Below are 21,617 nucleotides of genomic sequence, written 5' to 3' on the forward strand. Positions count from 1 at the left end.
AATGAGGTATTTGCTCATGTATAACTTTGAACACTCTCTGGCCATCTGGGGCCCAGCGCACGTTTGACATCTCATCAATCATATCTCTTTCATTACAGAACTTTTTGTGCAAAGAAATTGCTCACCCTCCTTTTGTGGGGAGGGGTCTGCGTACTCAGGTGGGAAGGGGGTATTCTTCCCCCACCAGTCACAGTAATTCTTAAAAAATGAATTCAGCAGGCCAAAACAATACCAATGCTAATCCTACCTAAATCTGCCAGACATCTTAAATTGGCTTCAACATGTACATTTAGTTACCAAAGTCCTGCCACCCCAGTGGACTAAAAAGTTCAAGTACACATTTTGTTCCAAGTGAAAAACATTTTACCACTTGGCCATGTCTTGGAATTCTGGAAGATTCAGAAAACCTCCACGAAAACAAACCCAGGGAGTTTAAACAGATGAAGAGAATGGTTTCTAAATTTTGGTTCATCAACAAAACATTTTGTGGTTGACAAAAATACAATGAAGATCAGCTGATTACATGAAACTTGTCATCTCTGGTTTAACTTTCACTACAGAAAACACTAACCTGCAAAGTATCATGACCTTGAATACATTTTCATCATTTATGCATTGCATGAATCTGCATTACTGCATTAAGCTGTGAAGTTGGTTTCATCAACTTCTTTGCCCTACTCCTCAGCCCCATCAAAGAAACACCAATGGACTGTGACAGACACTGAGGCAGTGATGCAGTCATACGTGTACCTCATTTGCATATCATCTGCATACACCACAAAGCAGAGATCTGGGGAGGGGAGGGGAGAGAGCTAAAAACCATCAGCCAATCGTATTTTCCGCTTCAACCAGCATAGAAAAGAACACGGTGTCATCGCGTGAGTCAACGGACATGGCAAGTCACGACCGAGGCGGCTGGCCTGCCTTGCGTGACCAGGAGGTCGGCCATTGATTTTTAATCATGCATGGTTTACCCACGATTCATGCATAATCATGTTGTTTCCATTGTGCCCAAATAGAGTGATCATGGTCAAGGGATAGATGGCAGATTTGTGCGGAATAACATTAAGACTTACCAGGGAAGATCGATGCAATAAGTTTCACCCGTACGAGTTCTACACTGTAACATGTACATGTACCAGTGCTGTGCATGTACAGTACATGTACATCATCTATTGCATGTACCGGGTACTGTAAAGTTGCTTGGTGGAAACACATGTTTATAAACCAACTATGGTACACATTCCATAAGTCAAAAAGAGATTCTGAAAATGCCCTTGCTTGCACTATCTTCGTGTGAGCTTGTTTACGACTATTCAACATTTTCCGAAAAGGGTCAGCATGACCGCGAGCGCAAGTGCAAATGTGTGGTAAAGCACCCATACGGTACATGCAAGTGCACATAACCTTAACCCTAATCGTGGTGTCCACAGTCATCCAATCATGTCCTCAGTAATGATGTCACGATGTACTTGTCTCAACATTCGGAACAAGAGTTCAGTTAAAATTTTCAGTAACAAATGCAAAGTTTTTCGACAAGCAGAAGTGATTTATTTCTCCTCCCCTAAAATTCATGCACAAACACAAACATGCCAAGTGATCTGTGAAATTATCCCTCCCTCCCCCCAACTACGGTAGTGTACCAGTACCATACATGTACATGTAGGTAAGCTACCTTTCAAGATTTACAACCCACGACATGATGAAAATACATGGGCTTGAGGGATTATGCCGTGATAAGGTGAACAAACTACAGCAGATATAGATGCTGTTCATGGCCTATTTGGGCAACACTTTTTTCTTCCAAATTGTGTTGACTCATTTCTAAAAATATAATTAAGAGAACTGCTACAAAATCTGGGTTGGATTTCTTTCTAGCACTCGTTCATTAATTCTGTGGGACTTTCTGTTGTTATTCAAATTGTGAAAATACTTACCATAGGATTTATTTTGAATACTTTGGAAAACATGACTGTATTTGAAAGGGCTCCTGAATATTTGCTTGTCATGCACAGCGTAAGAATTACATTGGTTGGCCTTAACCGCATTAAGGGAGCTGGTTTTTTTGCTAGGGATATCAGGACCAACATTTTTGGTGGCCACAGTCCGCAGTCCCCACAACAGTGGAAAAAGTATGAGCGTACATCTTTAATGATGTATAAATCATATTACAGTTTTTAAAAAATGGTTATAGTTTACCGGGTACAATGTAACAGACTGAACTTAAACCTGAAGTAATTTAATAAATATGTCGTAATAAACAAATCAATAAGCCCCTATCTCTGACTTTGTCCACATTAATACGCTATCATAGGAGGAAGACACATTTCTACATTGATAAATTACTGTACCTACTAGCATTCATGGCTGTGCATTGTAACGTTTGGGGTACCGGTATATCATCAGACATACATGTACATGTATGGTACCGTAAGTGCATGTAAATTACAAATTTATATTCAACAGTGAAATTCAACCCTTCTCCTGAAACTCATCTCTCTTGGAATCGTAACATAATCCCTCAGTAAATTGGCCCCGATATTATTTCTCATTGGCAAACTTCATGTCCCAGGGATGCTGCCTGACACATTTCCATCAAGAATTCAGGCTTTTTTCCTTTAAAGGCTAGGGAGAAGGGCTCATGCAATGTGTCAACGAACACGCCACAAATCTGTTGTTTCTCCCCAAATCCAATTTAACCGAGGAGTGAGATTCCGTCTGTTTTTTTTTTCCTGGTAGATTAGCTGTCCAGAAGACTGTGGAATCTAACACAGCCTGGTGCTGGATCCAGAGAGAGGGAGGGGTAAGGGGTGTGAAATCTCAGATACAGTAGGAAGTCGGTAAGGTAAGGGGCAAAAATGTCTCACGCAATGTGTAAAATGAACCCAAGCCAGATGGTCCACTGAACTGCAGTGAACGCGCTGGCCTTAAATATGCACAGTCGTGCATGTGGATTGACAATAAAGTGTGCCAATCAATTGAAAAACAAATGAAATTCAGACTTTTTATGAGCACATCTACATGTATGTCACGCTGCATCAATCACTGCACGTGGTAGCAGCAAGTCAACAAAGTTTTTTTTTATTCTCTCATGTTCTCAGACAGTTCCGAGTGTAAAGTATTAAAAATTACACAGGTGAAGGACAAGACAAAAAGATTAAGAACAGCAAGACCAACAAATCACAGAGAAATCACAACTCCAAAAGATGAGAATTCTATCCATTTTCAATTTTTCTTTTTCAATAACACAATGCACTGCCATGACAAGGAAGGTTACAGGAACATGTACCCCTGTACAGTACATGTAGGGTACATGTACCAGCATATGATCATGTACAAGAAAAAGCACAGGCTGTCCATTCATGCTGCATTTCACCATGGCTGTAACAATGACAAGACTCCAGATGAATGCTCCATTCACCAATTTTTAAAACTGCTAAATAAACCCAAGGTCCAGACATCTACCGCCATATGTTAGAAACAGAAGGCCCTCGACTGCTTCCAATTTTATGCATGGTATTCTTCATACTAAATATGAATCACATTTGTCTGGACTGACAAAAAAAAATGAATTCATGCTGAGCCAATGATATGGTGTGACCAACTATTCCAGAACCCTTTCACAATGAATGGCAAAGCCCTAGTACAAGTCTAATCTTGCCATGGACAGTCATGCACGTGAATCACGTACACATGAGTCTCGCACACGCATCGGTTGGGCACAGTAAGCAATATTATTCAGACTCTCGTTAATATTCACGGCACGGCCATCAGTCATTGGGGCCAATCGTCATGAGGCTGGCGCTGACAGAGCAGGCCATATCCAGGCAACTGTGATATGAGACGGAGCCTGTCAGATGATGAAACATACATGTACACACATACATGTATACACCCGCCCCGCACTGCAAGTAATTTGCACCATTCTTTGCATCAAGCAAATAACTGCTCCCCTCATTATCATGCAACCTGCCGCGAGGCCCTTGGTGTGTTTTTTCCTCGGTTCCTCCCCCATCTGAATTCTCCTCCTCCAGACAGATCAAAATGACCGGGCAAAAGGAGAGAGGTTTCCAATGGGGGACTACGTACATGTACTGTACAAGAAATTAGAAAAACCAAACCTCGCGCGAGTTTACAGGCCAGCCAGACAATTATGGGACAATTATGCATGCGGTGACCAGTTCGCGAGGTGGGGATGGGCGAGAGGAGAGTCGGGGGAAAAAAAAACCCATCCCTGAAATAGTGAACGAGTTCCCAGATCAGCTGACGGTGTCATGACTGCTGCTGCATCTACCCAATGTACATGTATACTGCAAAACTGTGACGCCAAGTGCAGCCGGTGTCTTTATTTCAATGTCTGCGGCTTGGAGGGGTGCTGTTAATGCTGTGTCCATGAAAACCCGACAGCATGACGCTCACAGTATGCTCGGTGTGTGCTCAATGTACATGTATGCGTGTGCATAATGCACGGCTTGGCTGACTGCATGGGTGTGGCTTGAGAACCTCAGGCCATTAGACACAGCATATGTGAACTGACAAGTCGTGGCCAAAATGTGAATGCACTTTGGGGTATTTTTCTTTTCGATATAAACACCGGGGGGCCATATCAATAATGTAGTGCACTGACGCACTAATAAACTAGGGATCGTATTGTTAGAAATAGCAGTTAATAGTGTTCTAAATCAATTTTGGTTTCAAACAGAACTATTTCTGTGTACACGTACACATGTACATGTATGTACATGAACATGCTTCTTTTTCCTTGTAATGTATGTTATGCATGCATTGTAAACTGCAAGCCTGCCGGTAATCTGTTCCATCCTTGAATGAATCTCTCACGCCAAACTACATGTAGTTTTCTAGATCCCTGCTCTAGCATGTGTCAAAGTGATGTGCATGTACATGTACAATTGTACCCGGTATGTGCCCTGCATTTTCAATTATCTCCATCATTACCTGCTAACCAGTAGTGTCAATTTTCTATGGCTGGCCTGGTCTCAGGGTTGGCAAACCATGAAACTCTGTTCACCTTATTAGCAGCCCATCATATCATTCAGTAAAACATAAACAAAAAATGAAAGGATTAACAACACTGGTTCTCCTTAATGCAGCTCTGCAACTGAATCAGGTTACAGGTTACCTTTGATAAAAATGGATTATGCAATGTGGCAATTTATACACACCTCAGAGACAGTGGAAAGATTTGATGCATATTGGTACATGCACAATGTGCACACGCTCCCATGCACTCTCTCCCTGATATCTCAATCCTGGTACTGCCCTAACCCCTTGTTCTCGCCTCTCTGACCTCCACCAGCACTGGAACATTCTTCCTTTCCTGGCCCCTTCCTTCTCTCTCTGCAATTTATGCTTGCCTTGCCAGACATGGGTCAGCTCTCTGGCATGTGTGAGCGAGTGGTCAGCTGGGGTCATTTATTTTGAGTCCCTCACTGGGGCTTTTTCCCCAGGCCCACAGACTGCCAGAGGACAAATTGGGGTGGGAAGATCTATGATAAGGCTGAGGAAAAAAAACTAGGCATGGGGAATACATGTGTTGTGAGAAACAAGACTTAAAACTATGGGACCACAAATCCAGGGGCCTGGACTGGCAAATTTGGCTCACTCTTAATAGCTGTGGTAACTTTAGGGGACCAGTACCAGCATTATTTGCAGAATAAACAAGCATACTGGTAGGTAAAGATCTATAAAATTCAGATCCAACTTCTTCCCAAGAAAACTACCGGTAGCAATTTCTCATTTCAAGAAACCATTTACCAAAAAATGACCTCTGGCCTCCCAGCTAGGATCCTTCTCCTCAGATCTACCGGTACCACGATCTCTTTTTGATTATTCTTACATGATTGACGGCCCAGTCATTACCAACTCATAAAATGTACCAAAAACCTGTTGGGCCAATGGGGCAGATTTTAAAAGATTCTGGACATACATGTATGCCCTCTGCTGGTCAAAATCCATTTTCGAGTAACATGTGGAACGGCGTACAAAAACCTTTACAATCAAGCATACCGGTACCTTTGCCATTTTCCAAACCTTGGTTATGTCCATGGCCGTGGCTCTGCCTGAAAACTGCGGGTCTGCACGTTGCATTTATTTTTTGGTTGATTCGTCGTTTTTATTTTGATCAATGTTTCAATTAATCGGACAGCTCCCCCCCTACCCATCATACCCGGTATAATTTTCCAGCAAGGTTCCCATGACGGTAATGTAGTCAGTTTGGAGACTCAAAATGAAATTTTTTGCTAAACGCATGCCATTTATAATGCATTCTATCCATTTGCACAGGTGTCAGCTACATGTGACCAAACTGTGTGTTCACCCCACAGTTTGGAGGCAACATTTCAGGCGTATAATGCTTAAGATTTTTTTTTTTAACCACTTTGAGGCTGTTCTCTCAAGCCCTCTTACAGGAAATCTTTTTTTTCACAAAGTGGTTTCCATTTATTGAGGGGGGAAATTGTAATAAGAAATCAACACACCGATAGTTTGAATCAACCAACCAAACAAAACATGCAGGATTGAATTGACCTGACGTACTTTAAGCAGATCATGGACCTCCATACGGGATACATTTTGCCAGAGTTTTCCGCATCAGGTCCTATACATGTCAGAAGCCAAAGCCAAGGTATGAAGCCAAGATTTGGAAAACGCCCTCGGTAAAAAAAATCACAGGTAGGTACATCATGTACATGTAATCACTATTTGAGGTTAAATTCTACACAAGAAAAATACAGTGTAACAAGGTACAACAATATGTCATACATGTATTTATATGTACATTACATCTACGGTAGACTTGACCAGAAATCCGGCTGCACATAGGTGTACTTACACAACACTGAACAGGCAAGCTGCAGGCAGGTTCCAGATGAATGTGGACAGGAATGCAGGATAGACTTATACAAGTCTACATTTAAACAAGGAATTCAAGGGGCCTGATGAGAACATGCGCTGCCTAATCAACAACCAAAACGCCATCAAAATCGAACATACTGCATGAACATTCATACAATGCATTGCAATTTTTAAAAAAAGTACAGCCGTGCTTCCAAATAAGCCTTGTTGAAAATGTGAGACGATGAGACCAGAATTAACCGATGATGGTGCTACCACAATCTTAACGGGTAAAACAAAAGAAATATTGCGATGAATCCCCGAATGAATTTAATAATCGCCCCATGCACAAAAACTGCATGCCAAATAGGGGAAAAAAAAAAGAAAAAAAAGGGAAAAAGAAGAAACTAATCAATAAACGAAAAAAACAAACCTGAAACATGTCCTAATTAACATGTTGGCAAATTGAAAGAAAAGAGAAAAAACAAAAGTTAAGTTTACTGCAAATTAGGGGGCTGTCTTCAAATACCGGGGGAGGGTGCATGTACATGTAGGCCTAATTAACACACAACTGAAAGAAACTGGGACATGTATACTTGTTTACGTGTGTGAAATGAACCATCGCACAACCTGCTTTCCTGCTTAGCAAAAGTAAATTTAATTTATTTACCGGTATATGGTACACGACAAACTGATTGCTCTAATGGCCAAATGACAATGCCCAGGTGCAGGTCTGAAATTGTTCCAACTCCTGAAATATACACTATAGATGTACATGTACCAGTACACTACCAGGTACATTGTACATGTACATCCACATACTTTAGTAGATCATGTGGATTTTTTTTTCACAATAGAAAGAATCAACCTGCCTTTGTTGTGTATTGATTTTTATGAGCCAGACAGTTGTGTCTACTGGTGTCCATGTAGGAGTACTGGGTACCATAGTGATGTGACAACTGAGAATGTTTATTATCAACAGACAGTCAGGAAATTATGAACAGTGCCCATCCTTGCACGCAGGTCAGTACTGCTTTCAGAACATTCAATGGATAATATTCCAGCACAATATTTCATCCTGTTTTCACACTGAGTCACACTGATGTCGTGGCTCAAGTCCGCAGCATGACTATACCAAGTCGAAGCCTGCGGGCCTAATGTGATGAGTTGCTCCCTTCATTTGAGCAAGACAAGTTTACACGTTTGTGGAATACCGGCATGTAGCTACATGTATAGGCCTGGCCCCCAATTGGACTGCTTCAGACTGCTCAGAATCACAAGACGCTTAATGATTTTACAATGTGCGACATCATTTATGACAGAAAAAAAGAACACACCTCAAAAGATCCACGTATGTGTACACATATATGTGCACATCGTGATCTGGGATCATGCTGTGCATTTGCACATGTAAAAGCTCCCAAGAATTACCAGTATGGGATACCAGTAGCTCTCAGTAAGTGGGAACAATGAACTTTTTTGCAGCATACATGTGCACTGTACCGGTACTTACATATTTTAACTACATCAAAAACCATTTTATGAGGCAGATACTGTGAGCTCTGATAACATTAAAACATTAAACAGGCATACAAACTGCCTACTGCATTCGCAGTTAGAAAAAACTGACTTGGAATCTGGTGGAGTAGTCAGGGGGAGGGGGATGTGCCCCCCAAAAAAATTCCCAGTGTCCTCCCCCAGGGGCCCCCACTGAAAAAAAACCCAAAAAACGGAGGAATGGATATTGAGCAAGGCTAACAAAAACTTGCCCCCAAAAACACACCACCGAAAGCTGGTGCCCCAAGATGCTGGTGCCCCTTTGGGCCCCCTCCCCCACTAGTAAAATCCTAGCTATGCCACTGTTGGAATCCAATCACCATGCAACATTGCAAGTCTCCTTTTTCATCGTTCTTGCTTTTTATCCAAAGACCCAGACGTGACCCAGATCTTAATGGGATGCAACATGTTAAATTTGCCAGCAAGCAAAGGCGGCAGTGACGTACATGTTACACACACATGGAATTGTAAGCTGGTGGAAGGGGGCCTTGTACTACAATTTTTTTAGTATGAGATTATCATCTGGCAAAAAAAGAGGCCAGGCTACCAAAACACAGCATCATACACGTATTTGTACATGTACCATCTTATTCATCATAAGCGTTTAAAGCATGTGTATGCTTGATTTCCTAAACGAGCCTCCCCAGTTCCAATGTGGGCAGACAATTTGTATGGTGCATTGTCCGTGCTCCACCAATGCCTGTGTGAAAAAGAAAGAAAAACTTCCTGGCACGATCAATCAATTTTCCACAGTCGGGTGCTCTCTATTGTTGGCTTTCCTTTTGTTGTCTCCCCTGCCATTGTAGGGGACCTCTGCCAGGGCCCTACTTGGTTCAACCCACTCCAGGCTCTGATGAGCGCTGCATGTAAACCTCCACTCTATCAAAACTGTGAACTGCACAAGGCCTCCTAACCTTGAGCTCCAGACAGAAAAAAAGAAAGAAGAATCTAGGGTTTATCCATACAAGCTATTCTTATCAGACTTCATCCCTTCTGTCTCTTTTATGTACAAACCTAGAACAGCTTGCCTGGTTTTTGTGATTACTGCACAAAACTGGGAGAGTCATCCGTGAGGCCACCTATCCTTACACAGCTATACTTGTGGGGTATTTCCTTTGTTCTCGTGTACAAAACTCCCACACAACACGCAAAAAATTTCAAATCACTCTGGTTTCAACCAAATTCACTTTCCTGGGTTGAAATTTTGATCGTATGTCCCTCATATAAAACACTTCAATTTGCGACAGATTTTTACCCATCAAAATTTCCCCTTTTTGAGTTTTTTCCAAATATCAGTTTTGTGAAATTCTTGAGGGGTACCACAAGGTAAAAACTGGCCTTGTGGGGTATTTCCCATTGTTCCGGTATCTCACAAGGCCCCATGTATAAGCGCACAGTCACACGCTGTGAAAATCTGGAGACATACTATCAAGCTAAAATATCAATTCAAGACATACATGTACATCCAAAGTGTGGACCTCAATCAGCCTATTTACCAAGAACCCTGCCGTTTTTTAGCACTACTCTGAATCCATCGCATTCTGAGATGGCAAATCTAGCCAGAGATCTGTGACCCATCCATGCGTGTGAAGCTAGGTCGATATCAGAGGAATGACTAACCGTTCTAATAGCAAGCATCACTCAGGGGATTAAGGTAAAAAAATAAATAAAGGAGAAAGGAACCGCCTGAATTATTTACAACCACTAGCTGGGACCAATGCTTGAAAGGCCTTGCCCCCCCTCCCAGGTCCTGTAGACTGAACACTGCAGCGTCAGCCACCCATAATGAAAAGAAACTAGTGGCATGTGCACTCTTACCGGTACCGGTACTTCAAGGTTTATTGATACGCTGTATCTTGACAAACAATCTCCACAAACCGCTCTCCAAAAATAAGTTGGCCTTTTTGACTCTTGCCTTCCACATCCAACAGCAAATCTCCGGGGACTAGTTGAACCCACGCACTAGAGAATTCCTGCTTTTCCCCAGGCCAACACCCACTGAATTGAGCCCTCTTTTTTTTGTAAATAGAGTAATCGGACACTGGAAAAGAGATGAAATTCATCAACCAAATCTCAGTTCATCTGCCTCGGTTTTGATACATATTCTTAGTACATGTCTGCAGGTATGGTACCTAGGGGTACATTATGAACAACACTGCTGGCATACAAGGAAACAAGGTCGAAAATTTGTTACCCCGAAGTTTTGAAAATTGCCAAAAAACAAAACAAAACAAAACATATAGTGCCTCAAGATCCAGCTGAGAACACTCAGAACCCCAATAACATGACCCCAGTGACCCGTGACCCATTCCAAACTCCTCCTGGTTTCTGTGCCACAGCCCCGAGAAGAATTTGGCGATCCCTAGGTCCCATCGCTGGGAGCTGCGTGGCATGGCAGTTGGCAAAAAAAAGCTCAAACGGGGCTGGTTAGGCTAATGAGGCGAGGGAAATACTGCTGGGAGGATCAAGGAGGGATTCCAGGGGGCGATTCATGCTTCATGCTCAGGTACACCAAAGTGTACCCAGTACTACCTGTCTTTACCTCAGCCTACTGGCGGAAAGAAAATCAGACATGCATCTTTGTTACATTTACATGGTGCCAGGTGAACACACCTCCGATTGCCATCCATCTTCATGCAGTCAGCTCCAAGCGTTGAGTTTTACTTATTTATTTTTTCAAATGAGATACCGGAGGAGGATTTTCTTTCATATTAAACCTACACTGTCTTTTTACAATATCGTCAAACAGGTGCAATTAAGGGCCATTCTAGATCACTATTTGTCTCAGCATGATTTACTCCCTGCAAAAGTCACCTTCTTCAACGTGTACCGGAATCCATAAGAATCACTTGAGATGAAAAAAAAAATTGCTGCTTGCTTGCGGCCGAAATACAGTCTAGTCTACACATGCACACGATGTACACTAGAACTTGAGGCAAAGATTCTCCAAATCTCATTATGCTAGTCATCGGAGAACAGCATGCCAAAGCACCTCATGAAATAATCCAGCTTTTTTTTAATCTCACCCCCCTCCCATATGCATGTACTTGATGATTCATTCATCGACTCCGGCATTGAAGTGAACAGCCTCGGCCCGTTCAACCATTAATGAGTCAGTGCACCCAGCTCATGCGGCACAAGCAATCCATCCATGAAGTTGAGAATCCAGACCTTCCTCAGAATTAATGAGATTCTCTCTGTTTCATCAGCAAGGGTGTTTGTGGACGGCTTAGTAATTACGATACCTGTGATGCAGAGAGCTTTTCACAAATATTCTTGGCTCATAACCGTACGGAAATTACCACAATAAAGTAACAGGTAGCTGTGTGAATTTCTTAACTCTGTACTTATTTGTTATATTTAGGCTTTCAACTAGAACTGTCTTCTAATGTACCAATAGGTGTATGATACCTGTATGTGAAATAGGACAGGTGTATCAAATTCCAGAATTTAATTTGTATGCATGTGTTATGCACATATATGCACAAATTACATTTTCTGACAAACAAATGTACATGTACTCTCCCTATGTGGTTATTCCAACTGCAAATTGGTGATTGTTCACAGTGACACGAAATAAGGCAATTGGAAACCACGTCGGAATGATTTCAACAGCTTTGCATAATTTTTGTGATTCATCCAGTCGGTTTGAATAATACAGGAAATAATTCCCCCCCCCACAAATGGAAAGACCAGAGCTTTGCCCTGGATACCCACTGCCAGTAGCTGCATGCCGGGGTCATACCATTCATCTAGCGGGGATGACCTACATGGTACATGCTGTGGATATAATATTTCTATCCCCGGGACTGGTTTCCATAGGATCCAGGTATGATGAAAATTAATACTGCTATTTGTCCTGACTGGTGTGTTGGCACCAAATACACAATGTCTGCAGTATATGGACAATCACTGTGGAGGAGGGATGCTTAAAGGTGCAGGTCGCGTCTGCACCGCATCTACATATAGACATGTTTGTCTTGCAATTGTGCCCAGCGATGTATTTTATTCATAAAGTGCATGTACATAAAAAACTTATTGTTGAGAAATTTGTTTTAGTTTTATGCATGTGCCTACTGGTACTTCTAGCAATCATTGAGCAAGGACCCACGTGTGCATGTATGGTAGACATCGCTGGAGTGAGTAGAAATTTTGGCCAAACCAAACATACCGCTTAAAAAAAATTTTTTTTATATCCTTTTCGAAACAAGTATCCACTGGGAACAAAAAACAAAACAAAACAAAAAACCACACACACAAGAACAATAATACTTCCTGTTTACTGGATTGCCCTTGTTTTGATGAAGCAACCCTTAAGTGATTTTTTTGGGGGGGGGCAAGGATTTTTTGAAAATGTGAAATTGGAAATAAAAGGGGAAAAAACATGTATGTCTACTGTAGTTGAATTTTTTATCTCCTGATGCCAACCATCAAGTAACAGCCTTTAGAATTTTTGCATTTTTTTAGGGGGAGGGACTTATATTGTATATGTACATGTACATAACATGTACTAAACCTTGGTAAAGTGAACTTACATGTACATGTAAGACAAACCAGTTTCCCATAAATATAAATTGAAATGGTCTGGCATAACTGCCGCCCAAAGGAAATGGGGTCATTCTCAACAGAAGTGAAATTATGCTACCCCATTTTTTCCGTTTTTTTTTAAAAACAAATTCCAGTTACACGTACAGATATTGGTGCTCAGTTTGAAATCAAACCTGAGGCCTACTACACTACATTATGTACATGTACTTCTGTCCATAGGTACCGGTTGTAAGCAGACATTTTTTACATTATCACGTACATGTACATTATCAGTCAGAGTGATCCACACCAGTCCTTGCCTGGAAGCACGGGGGGGTTCAAAAATGAGTATAAATCCTGCAGCAGTAGTGAAATGATGACACTAGTAATGCTTGTACAATGTACCTGGTAAACTCAAGGCTAACCGACTTACAATGTAAACATATGAATATGGGTATTCCTTATTGGCATAACTGAAGTCCTGGGACAGACTCATAAATTAGATATCCTACTGGTACCATTCCTCCCATGCTGTGTTTATTTATAATGATGGCCCAAAGATGCCTGTCACCTTTATTACTTCACAAGATCTTTTGGGAGACTTACAGAATAAACCTAAATAAATCTCCTGCTAAATATGTCAAATGTGGGGGAAAATCCCCCTTTAAAACATGTGGTTTTTTTTACAGTTTAAAACTCTGATTTTACAATTAAAAGGTTCTTGTTTATGTTCTTAACAAAGTCAAAACAGAAAAAAAATACACGCATGCTTTTATCCAGGTTTTTTCAATTAAATGATTGGATTTCTTTCGGAAATAAAAGAACCGTCATTTTAACAGTTCACAAGGGTGTCTGCGACAATCACCGCATAGCTTTTACTACACTGTGAATTTTTTGTTTGATTTTTACTTTGAATGAATATTTACATTTTCTAAGCACTAATGGAACTTTAAATGAGACTACTTTCAATAATTCTCTTAAGACAGCCTGCCCCCCCAGCAGACTTTAAATTGCTAATCAAATTCAATGTCACTAGTCTGCAGTCTAGAGAGAACCACCCGCAGACCGTACCACAAAATTCTCCTTAGGTAGACACCTTAGTCATCGATGATATCCCCAGCTAGGGAAGACCAGGAGATGGATTGGCCAACAAAAGTGCAAGGTCACAATGAGCTTTTCCCCCGTCTTTTTACTTGAGATCAGGGAGAAAGGAGGCTAGCAGCCCCTATATCAGTTCACAGCTGCTGTGCAACTGCTCAACAGGAGAACACAGCAAGGGGGCCTCTGCACTGATGTGACAGGTGAGCCAGCCAGCAAGTGCAAGCAGACCCTAGGTACCCGTACATATGTACTAATATGTTGGTCCGGGATGCAATGTTTGAAGGTTTCTGCCCCTCATCAATGCATCCCTACCTGTGCCTCACAAAAAAAAGAAAAAAAAAAGAGAACAAGACAAAACAGGGGGGCAGTCTCTCACCTAAATCTCGCACGTTACTAAATAATGAACGCATTAACCACGACGTCCTCGCACTTACAGGCACCAATACTTTCAAGAGTCTTCTCATGGGGATTTCCTCGGCACCATTTGTGCAATAGACCCATGATCCAAAATTAGCATAGGGAATACAGGTTACTCACTGGATTTCCTACAGACGTGGCACAAGGCCTACATATACTGGTACATGTATAATTGATGGCATCTTGCCTTCATGCTCAACACACTTGTACACTGTACATCAGGTCAAACAAAATAATACCAGTAGTTGTGCTTCCTATTACACTAAAAAAAAAAAGTTAGGTAGTATCTTTTTTTTCTTCTAAATTTTTGGGCCAAAAATTTAAGCCTTGGAATTTTTTTTTAAATTAAAAGTGATGGTTCTTGAAAAATTTTCAGTTACGTACACAAGAGAAATTAACTCATGAGAAAACATGCATTTTTAAGCCCCAAAAAATGGTAAAAATCTAAAACCATAAAGCTTTGTGTATAAAAATAAGAACAAGGGTCGGCAAAAGTATTTTTTATTTTCCAATAAAAGATTTAGAGTTGGTGCGATTTGCTAGGTTGAGGAGGGTAATCAGAGGCACAACTAGCCTTATATGGGCATGTGTATGAACAATCAACCAGAAGGTTAAGCCTGTAATTAATAGTACTAAAGGACCCACTAAATCTAACCCAGTGAGGCATTATCCCGAGTACACCGTACCTTTGTTTTCAGATTATTTTGTAATGTACAGAGAGCATCGGCATGGCTATGTACACATCATCCGCAAAAATACCTTCAAGCAAATTGTCTTGCCCAAGAGCAAATGCTAATAGCAATTTGCTACACACCTATCCTGCAGAGTATCTTTCCGCTCATTACAGCAGAGAGAATATCCAGGCAGCTTTCCCAACCTCCCCCCTTGGCTCAATTCTACAGACCGCATGGGGCCCCCTAATTAATCCAGTAGCGTGTGAAAAAAAAAAGGTCAGAGACCATCTCGGCTTGAAACAACTGAGGCATGGTGGGGGGGGGGAGCCGGTCAAGCTACATCAAAGAATATAAACCAATACCTAGGGTGTGGATAATTTCTAAAATGTTATCTGGGGCCAAGCTGACATCAACATTCCTGGCATTACAAGATGAGGTTGAGATATTCCAGTAATTAAAAATCCTGTTTTAAAACAACAAAAATCAAACAGGAAAAGACCATGCCTGCATTTTCCCCTTAAGAACTCAGTTCCTAAATCTAACTACATTAAAGTTACTCAAGTTAATATAAAATGTAGGATGGGTAACATAAAAAAATCCCCCCCCGGGGGGGGGACAGTATATGTCCAGGTACATGTATGTCCATTGCAACTTTGTCATCTAAAAATCTATAGTGCAGTACATGTGTAATTGTTGGATCTTTGCCACACAAGAGGCAAAAATTGACATTTATAATGAGTTCCCTTTTTATGGAAGTATGACTTACATGTACATACAGTACGTGTACATGAAGTACATGAAATACCAGTTATCCTGTTCAGCTCACAGCCTTCACATGGGCTTGAAAGCAACACTTTGTCCTATTTTTTTCCACATGAAAGGATCTTTTCATCCAGACACAGATCAAGAATGTGTAGTTCTTCAGTGCCTCTTGAGAAAGGAAAAAAAAAAAGGACACCTGACTATTAACAATAGGGCCCAGGTACTGGGTATCCAGCCCTGACCTTGCCTGGGGGCGGATCAAGGAGTGGGAGGAGGATTAGCAGGGAGGAAAAAAAGAAGTTCCCTGAATAGCCCTGACATTCCAGAGGGGCTGGCCATGACAGGGTCAGGCAAGGTGGACTGTGGGACATTCAGGATGAGAACGTATTTGTGACCAGCTCTAGAAAAATGGGTAATAAGTTGCCAGATTCAGGTTATGAGTTTTTGATATGGTTGGATGTATCAAAAGCTACAATCTGATGTATGAATGACCCCTGTAGTGTGCTGCATGCTGGAGAAAGACATTTGCATATCAACATTTTCGGATTGAATAAAATTAAAAGCACTTTTCGAGAAAAAGCTCAGAAAGTGTAGCACTTGGAGACACAATGCTATATAGGGTTTCTTACTGAATGATCAATTTTTCATCTTTATTCATCAGTCTCCATGTTTGTAGTCACAAATTCTGAAAAATACATGTATAAATATTAAAGGAAAAACACAAAATCACATTTTTGAAGAAAGTTTGCCCTCTCCAAATAGAACAAGCCATTACGTGTTTTGGCATTGCAAGGCGTACATGTAATACCCTTTTTTTTGCAGAGCGTGTCACATTTTACCAGACACCTTTGGATGGATAACAAGGCTGGAATAAAGGCTAGAGGATACATAAATAAATAATGTACATGTAGGTACAGAGTTATAATTCCTCCATCCGAGCAATCAAACTTGTGGTCCAGTTTAAAATAAATTACGCCTGTGCATGTTTGTGAGGCTACTGGTTCTAATCCCAGTAGAAGAGCAGTCTTTTTTTTTCAAAAATGCAATTTTTTCCTTGACAAATATTTTTTTCAATCAGTTACCACTGCAATTGCAGATTTTTTCTTTTCTTTGTGGTTCAATTAATGTGATCACTTTTTTTCCCAAACGGGAGGTAAAGTCCAAAATTTCAAAAAGGGAAGCAGTGCCATGACTGCAAAGGGCACAAAGACGAGTCTCCTCCTAGAACTGGCAATAAAAACCATTTTTTTCTGAAGGAAAGTACAGGGTGTATCCCGATTGTTGTTTACAAAAAAATATCTAGCATCCGGGACCTGTTGCAGGTAAAGCCACTCCTTCATGTGGGGGAAGAGTCTTTCTCAAGCAGATTGGCATTGGTAGGCTCACTACACAATAGACTTTGGTTTCAGTACTGAAAATAACTACATGTAGGCACAGCATTGGCAATTGGACACCTACAGCGAGTATGTATATGTACCCTATGTCTTTGTCATTCAATTTCTTTTCTTACAAAGCCTGACAAATCCTTGATGTCACCTCAAAGAGGTTCTTGGGCCAGGCTTCAGGGTTCAGTTCAAGGTTCCTTTCCTGGAAATTAGGTTGTGTTTCAATTTTTGGACAGCTGGAAAAACAAGGTCACATCCTGTCAATACCACAGCATTGATTTCTGTATTGTGTATCTCGGTAAAATTGTCATGGCAAAGAATCCCTTTCAAATGACCGGGATCCAAGTAACACAGGGAGACATTTTACACACTTTTATTCACTTGTTACGGCCAAGACCAACCGCAGTCAGGACAAAGCTTAAACTTACAACAAAAATACCAGTACTTTAAATCACATTTTTCCATGCTCAAGTGTCTCAGGTGAAAAGGGTGTGCTGTTTCAACATGTGCCGACATTTTACCAAATGTTTGATTGCCTTCCACCAATGGAATGTTTCGAGCATCATGTACATATTTAGAGCTGTCTAAGAGAGTGCAAAAAAAGAGAAAAATCATAAGTGTTCTTAGGTTGGATGTGAACCCAAGACCTCCTGTGTATCAGTGAAGAGAACAACCCACTACAGAACTCATGCTAAAATGTAGAACTTAACCAACCCCAAATTCCTTCCAAAGCCACTGCCAGAGGTATCTGAGTCTACACAAAGGACCTAGTGCAATCAAATACTGAAGAAGTTGGTATTCTCCAATGCAAGGTGCCAGCAAACGTTGGAGAATTAGGTGTTTCCACTTGCAAAGTAGCTGAAGTGCTTTCTTACGCACATAAGAAAACAGGGTGCCCAAGATGACTGAACTGGTATCCAACAGACACCAAAGTCCCCCTCTAAAAAATTGCTACTGGTAAAGCATTGGAGCTAACACCAATTAATAACAAGATGGGGGCATGCCACTAGACCAAAGATGGAGGTGAACAAGTGCAAAGACCTACGGCTGCATTTGAATCTGTTGTCTTGAGCTACCGGTAAGTCTGGGTCTTTGCTTCATTGGAAATATGCAAAGATGCAGAGATGCATACAAAGATGCAAAGATATGATAAAAGACACAGCTGTATTACTAGCTTGGGAAGCCCGTTTTAGATACCTATTTGTCTGGAAACCAATAAGGGATGGGCTCTTGTCCTCTCCAAGGTACAGCTACGACCAAGAAGTCTTGGCTCCAGCAGCTATGACGCATTCATTTATGGGCAGGAAATGGAGCCAGATCCCTGGCTTTGTGCTGCTGCTGGGTTTATTGTCAGCGGCTGGCAGTAACACACGTGTCTATGGGAAATACAGGCTGCTTGTGCAGACATTTCTTATTTTCCCTGAAGAAAGCTCAGAGGAAATACTTATTTTTCTTCCACTTCGAAGATTGCTCCAAGTTGGATATTTGATAATTTCCTTTCCCATTTGTCATTTTGCCCAAAATAACCCTAGCCCCCAAATATCTCTAAAAGCTTATTTCCCAGAGAAGAAAAAGCATCGCGTGGACCTGTGCAAGTCTACATGTCTTCACACCCTACATTACGAGGTCTTATTTCGTCCTCAGTTCTGCACACAGTACCGGTATGTCCGAAAAGCACACCAAACGCTACGCCCAGCTGCAACCAAGACTTATTTTGGGGATGGAGCTCTAACATCTCTCTCGCTCCTCTAAGTAATCTTACCTTCAGCTGCGCCTCAATGATACTCTCCAGCTCCTCCCGAAAGGCCTGGCTGTTGAGGATGAGGGAGACGCGGCGTTGCCTCTCCATGTCCTTCATGTCTGCCTTGATGTGGGCGGGGCGCTGCAGCTCCTTCTGGTATTCGGGGTCGTCCGGGTCAGGGAGGAGCTTCTCCCGGACCTCGTCCACGTTGTTGGCTAAGGACGTGTCCGCCATGGTGTGTGTGTTTGAGTGTTAGACGAGATCTACGAGACTGTTACGCTATGCCACGACTGCTGAAAAAAAAAAAAACATCACAAAAAGTTGAGAATGTGACTATCAAGAACAAATCTATGGGAATCTAGTCATGTAGTCAAGTAAGTGACAAATTATCCAGTGCCAATGTGAGCAACTATCTATTCAGATACATGAATGCGCACACACTCGCAGGTTCTACTGGAGGCAGTTACCATAACCAACAAATACAGTGCGTTGCATTTGAAAGTTAACGCTGCGAAAAGGAATGGGAAAAAAGCAAAAGGAATTCACATTCGCATTTTGACCAAAACTTTCCCCCCCCCTGCGAATTCGCAGCAAATTCACAGCGAATCGGATGCGAAAGGGTCGAATGACGTGCGAAAATCGTGCAAAAACGTTGCAAATCTCTTCCCTGGGAATAGAAAAAATGTGCTGTCTTGCTGTCTTGGCATAAAATAAAACTGGACGGAATAAAAGACATTGTCTTGGTGTAAAACAAAACAGGACGGGAAAAAAGGTACTGTCTTGGTGTAAAATAAAACTGGATGGAAAATGGTATAAAATGATTTTTTTTTTTCACAAGAAGTTTAAATATAAAGCAGCTGTATCCACAAACAGGACTGCATTTGGAAAACTGTTTTCCAAGTGGCCATATTCTCTTAACTGTTACCATCCTAACTACAACTGATGATTTAACAGCACACAACAGCAATGCAAACTGTATCTCCTATCTGTACAATGTAAATGTTGGGGTCTCCATTGTGTAATTAGTTATTCAATTCATGCTTGTGCTTTGTGCTCCAATGCACACAACCCACAGACAAGCTACACATTTATTCAGACCCAGCATAGTGTACAAAGACATGCATGTACATGTACATGACTCACTACCCAGATAAAGAATCGTTGTGAATTACATGTACATATTTATGTGCACCTTCTTTTGCTTTGCAGACTATTGCATGTGAAATGTTCCAATTAAAAGGCATTAAGTAGACTCCCTGGCGGACATGTACATGCCTCTATTCACAATCACTCGGATTCAAAGTTAACAAATGCGTCTGCTTGCATTTCTCTTTTGTCCTTTCGACAAGCAATTTCTTCAATCCTCTTTATGTTCATCAGCCCTACCACACATGTACATGTACATTCCCTCTGTCCATGAACGCCATGCATAAATGCATGTTTCCAATTCAATCTATTACCCTTCATGTTCTAACTGGCCAGTGTACTCGTAGGTCTACACACCACACAAGCCCAATCAACCCTTTGTTCCAGTAACAAAGGCAGAAAGTGTTATGTAACACTCACTCTACCATAACACCTGGGGTTAGGCTTCTAAATGACCAGTCTGTCATTAACAATGGATTTACAGTACATTTATAAGAGATTAATCTTTAGCCACACAAATATCTTAAGTCCCCGTACTTACATGTACATGCGATTTACTTGATTGAATTATTAAATACTGGTATTTGATTGTTTGAGCATTGAAGAAAAATCTGAGCTAGCATGAATGTTCTGCACGTACCGGTATACATGTATGTACATGTATAGTCTTGTACAGCACAAACTTAAGTGACATGTACATGTATGTTACAATTACACGAGTTATCACGCATAAACCCCACAGGGTAAAAGACTAAGAATTTTGTTTAATCTTAAATCTTTCCAGAAACTGATAAAACAAACCATTCAACAGACCAAATTAGCCCACAAAAGGAAAAAAAAGTCAGTATTATTCCAATTCACTGAAATGGCACAGTGCCATAACATGACAGCTGCACATTATCTAGAAAATACAATGTTAATGCCCACTTACGGGTTCGGAACATGCAACACCATTAACACTATCAACGGTACCTTTGACCTGATCAAAGCTCAGCTTTAGAACATGTTAAATTTGTTAAGAAGTACACTAAATAAATTGCTATAAACCTTGGTCAATCATATTGGGCAAATGTGTACACAGTATTTTAACAGGAAAACAAACTATTAAAGTACTTGTGGTATACAGTGCAAACATTAATGCACAACACAAAATGATTCCCTCTCTGCAAAAATTCTTATGTCACCTGTACAACTTACATACATGTACATACTACTTCAAGGTACATGCACATGTAAAATAGTCAACCATCCCATCCTATTGACATTGCGCCAATGTCTTGCTCCAAAGAAATCTAAAAGCTGCATGTAGAAATGCAGAGTGTACATGTACAAAGACAAATATTGAAAAGTCAACAGAAAGTAGTTTGTCCAGCTAGAACTGAATCACTGAGAGTGAAATCGATTAGGACTGTAGTCTGTACACATTTATCAACCACCTGGAGTTAAGATAACATG

General features: G+C 41.1%; 1 protein-coding gene across 5 annotated transcripts in view; it reads right to left on the bottom strand.

Moving 5' to 3' along the window:
* The window catches only part of LOC110977143 (gamma-adducin-like), a 57,239-nt gene that overhangs the window by 25,964 nt on the left and 9,658 nt on the right, over positions 1 to 21,617 (bottom strand). For 3 of the 5 annotated variants that reach the window (XM_087145012.1, XM_087145013.1, XM_022231002.2), the window contains exon 2: positions 19,038 to 19,306. In XM_087145012.1, coding sequence (XP_087001138.1) covers positions 19,038 to 19,250 — 213 coding nt within the window. In that variant the 5' untranslated portion in view covers positions 19,251 to 19,306. Of the gene's footprint in view, positions 1 to 7,285; positions 7,310 to 19,037; positions 19,310 to 21,617 lie in introns of those variants that run through there. The other 2 variants (XM_087145011.1, XM_087145014.1) reach the window with 2 other exon arrangements.

This window comes from Acanthaster planci, linkage group LG13 (genome assembly GCF_054643075.1).
Source record: "Acanthaster planci isolate LZ-2023a linkage group LG13, COTS_SCS, whole genome shotgun sequence".
NCBI classification, from domain to species: Eukaryota; Metazoa; Echinodermata; class Asteroidea; order Valvatida; family Acanthasteridae; genus Acanthaster; species Acanthaster planci.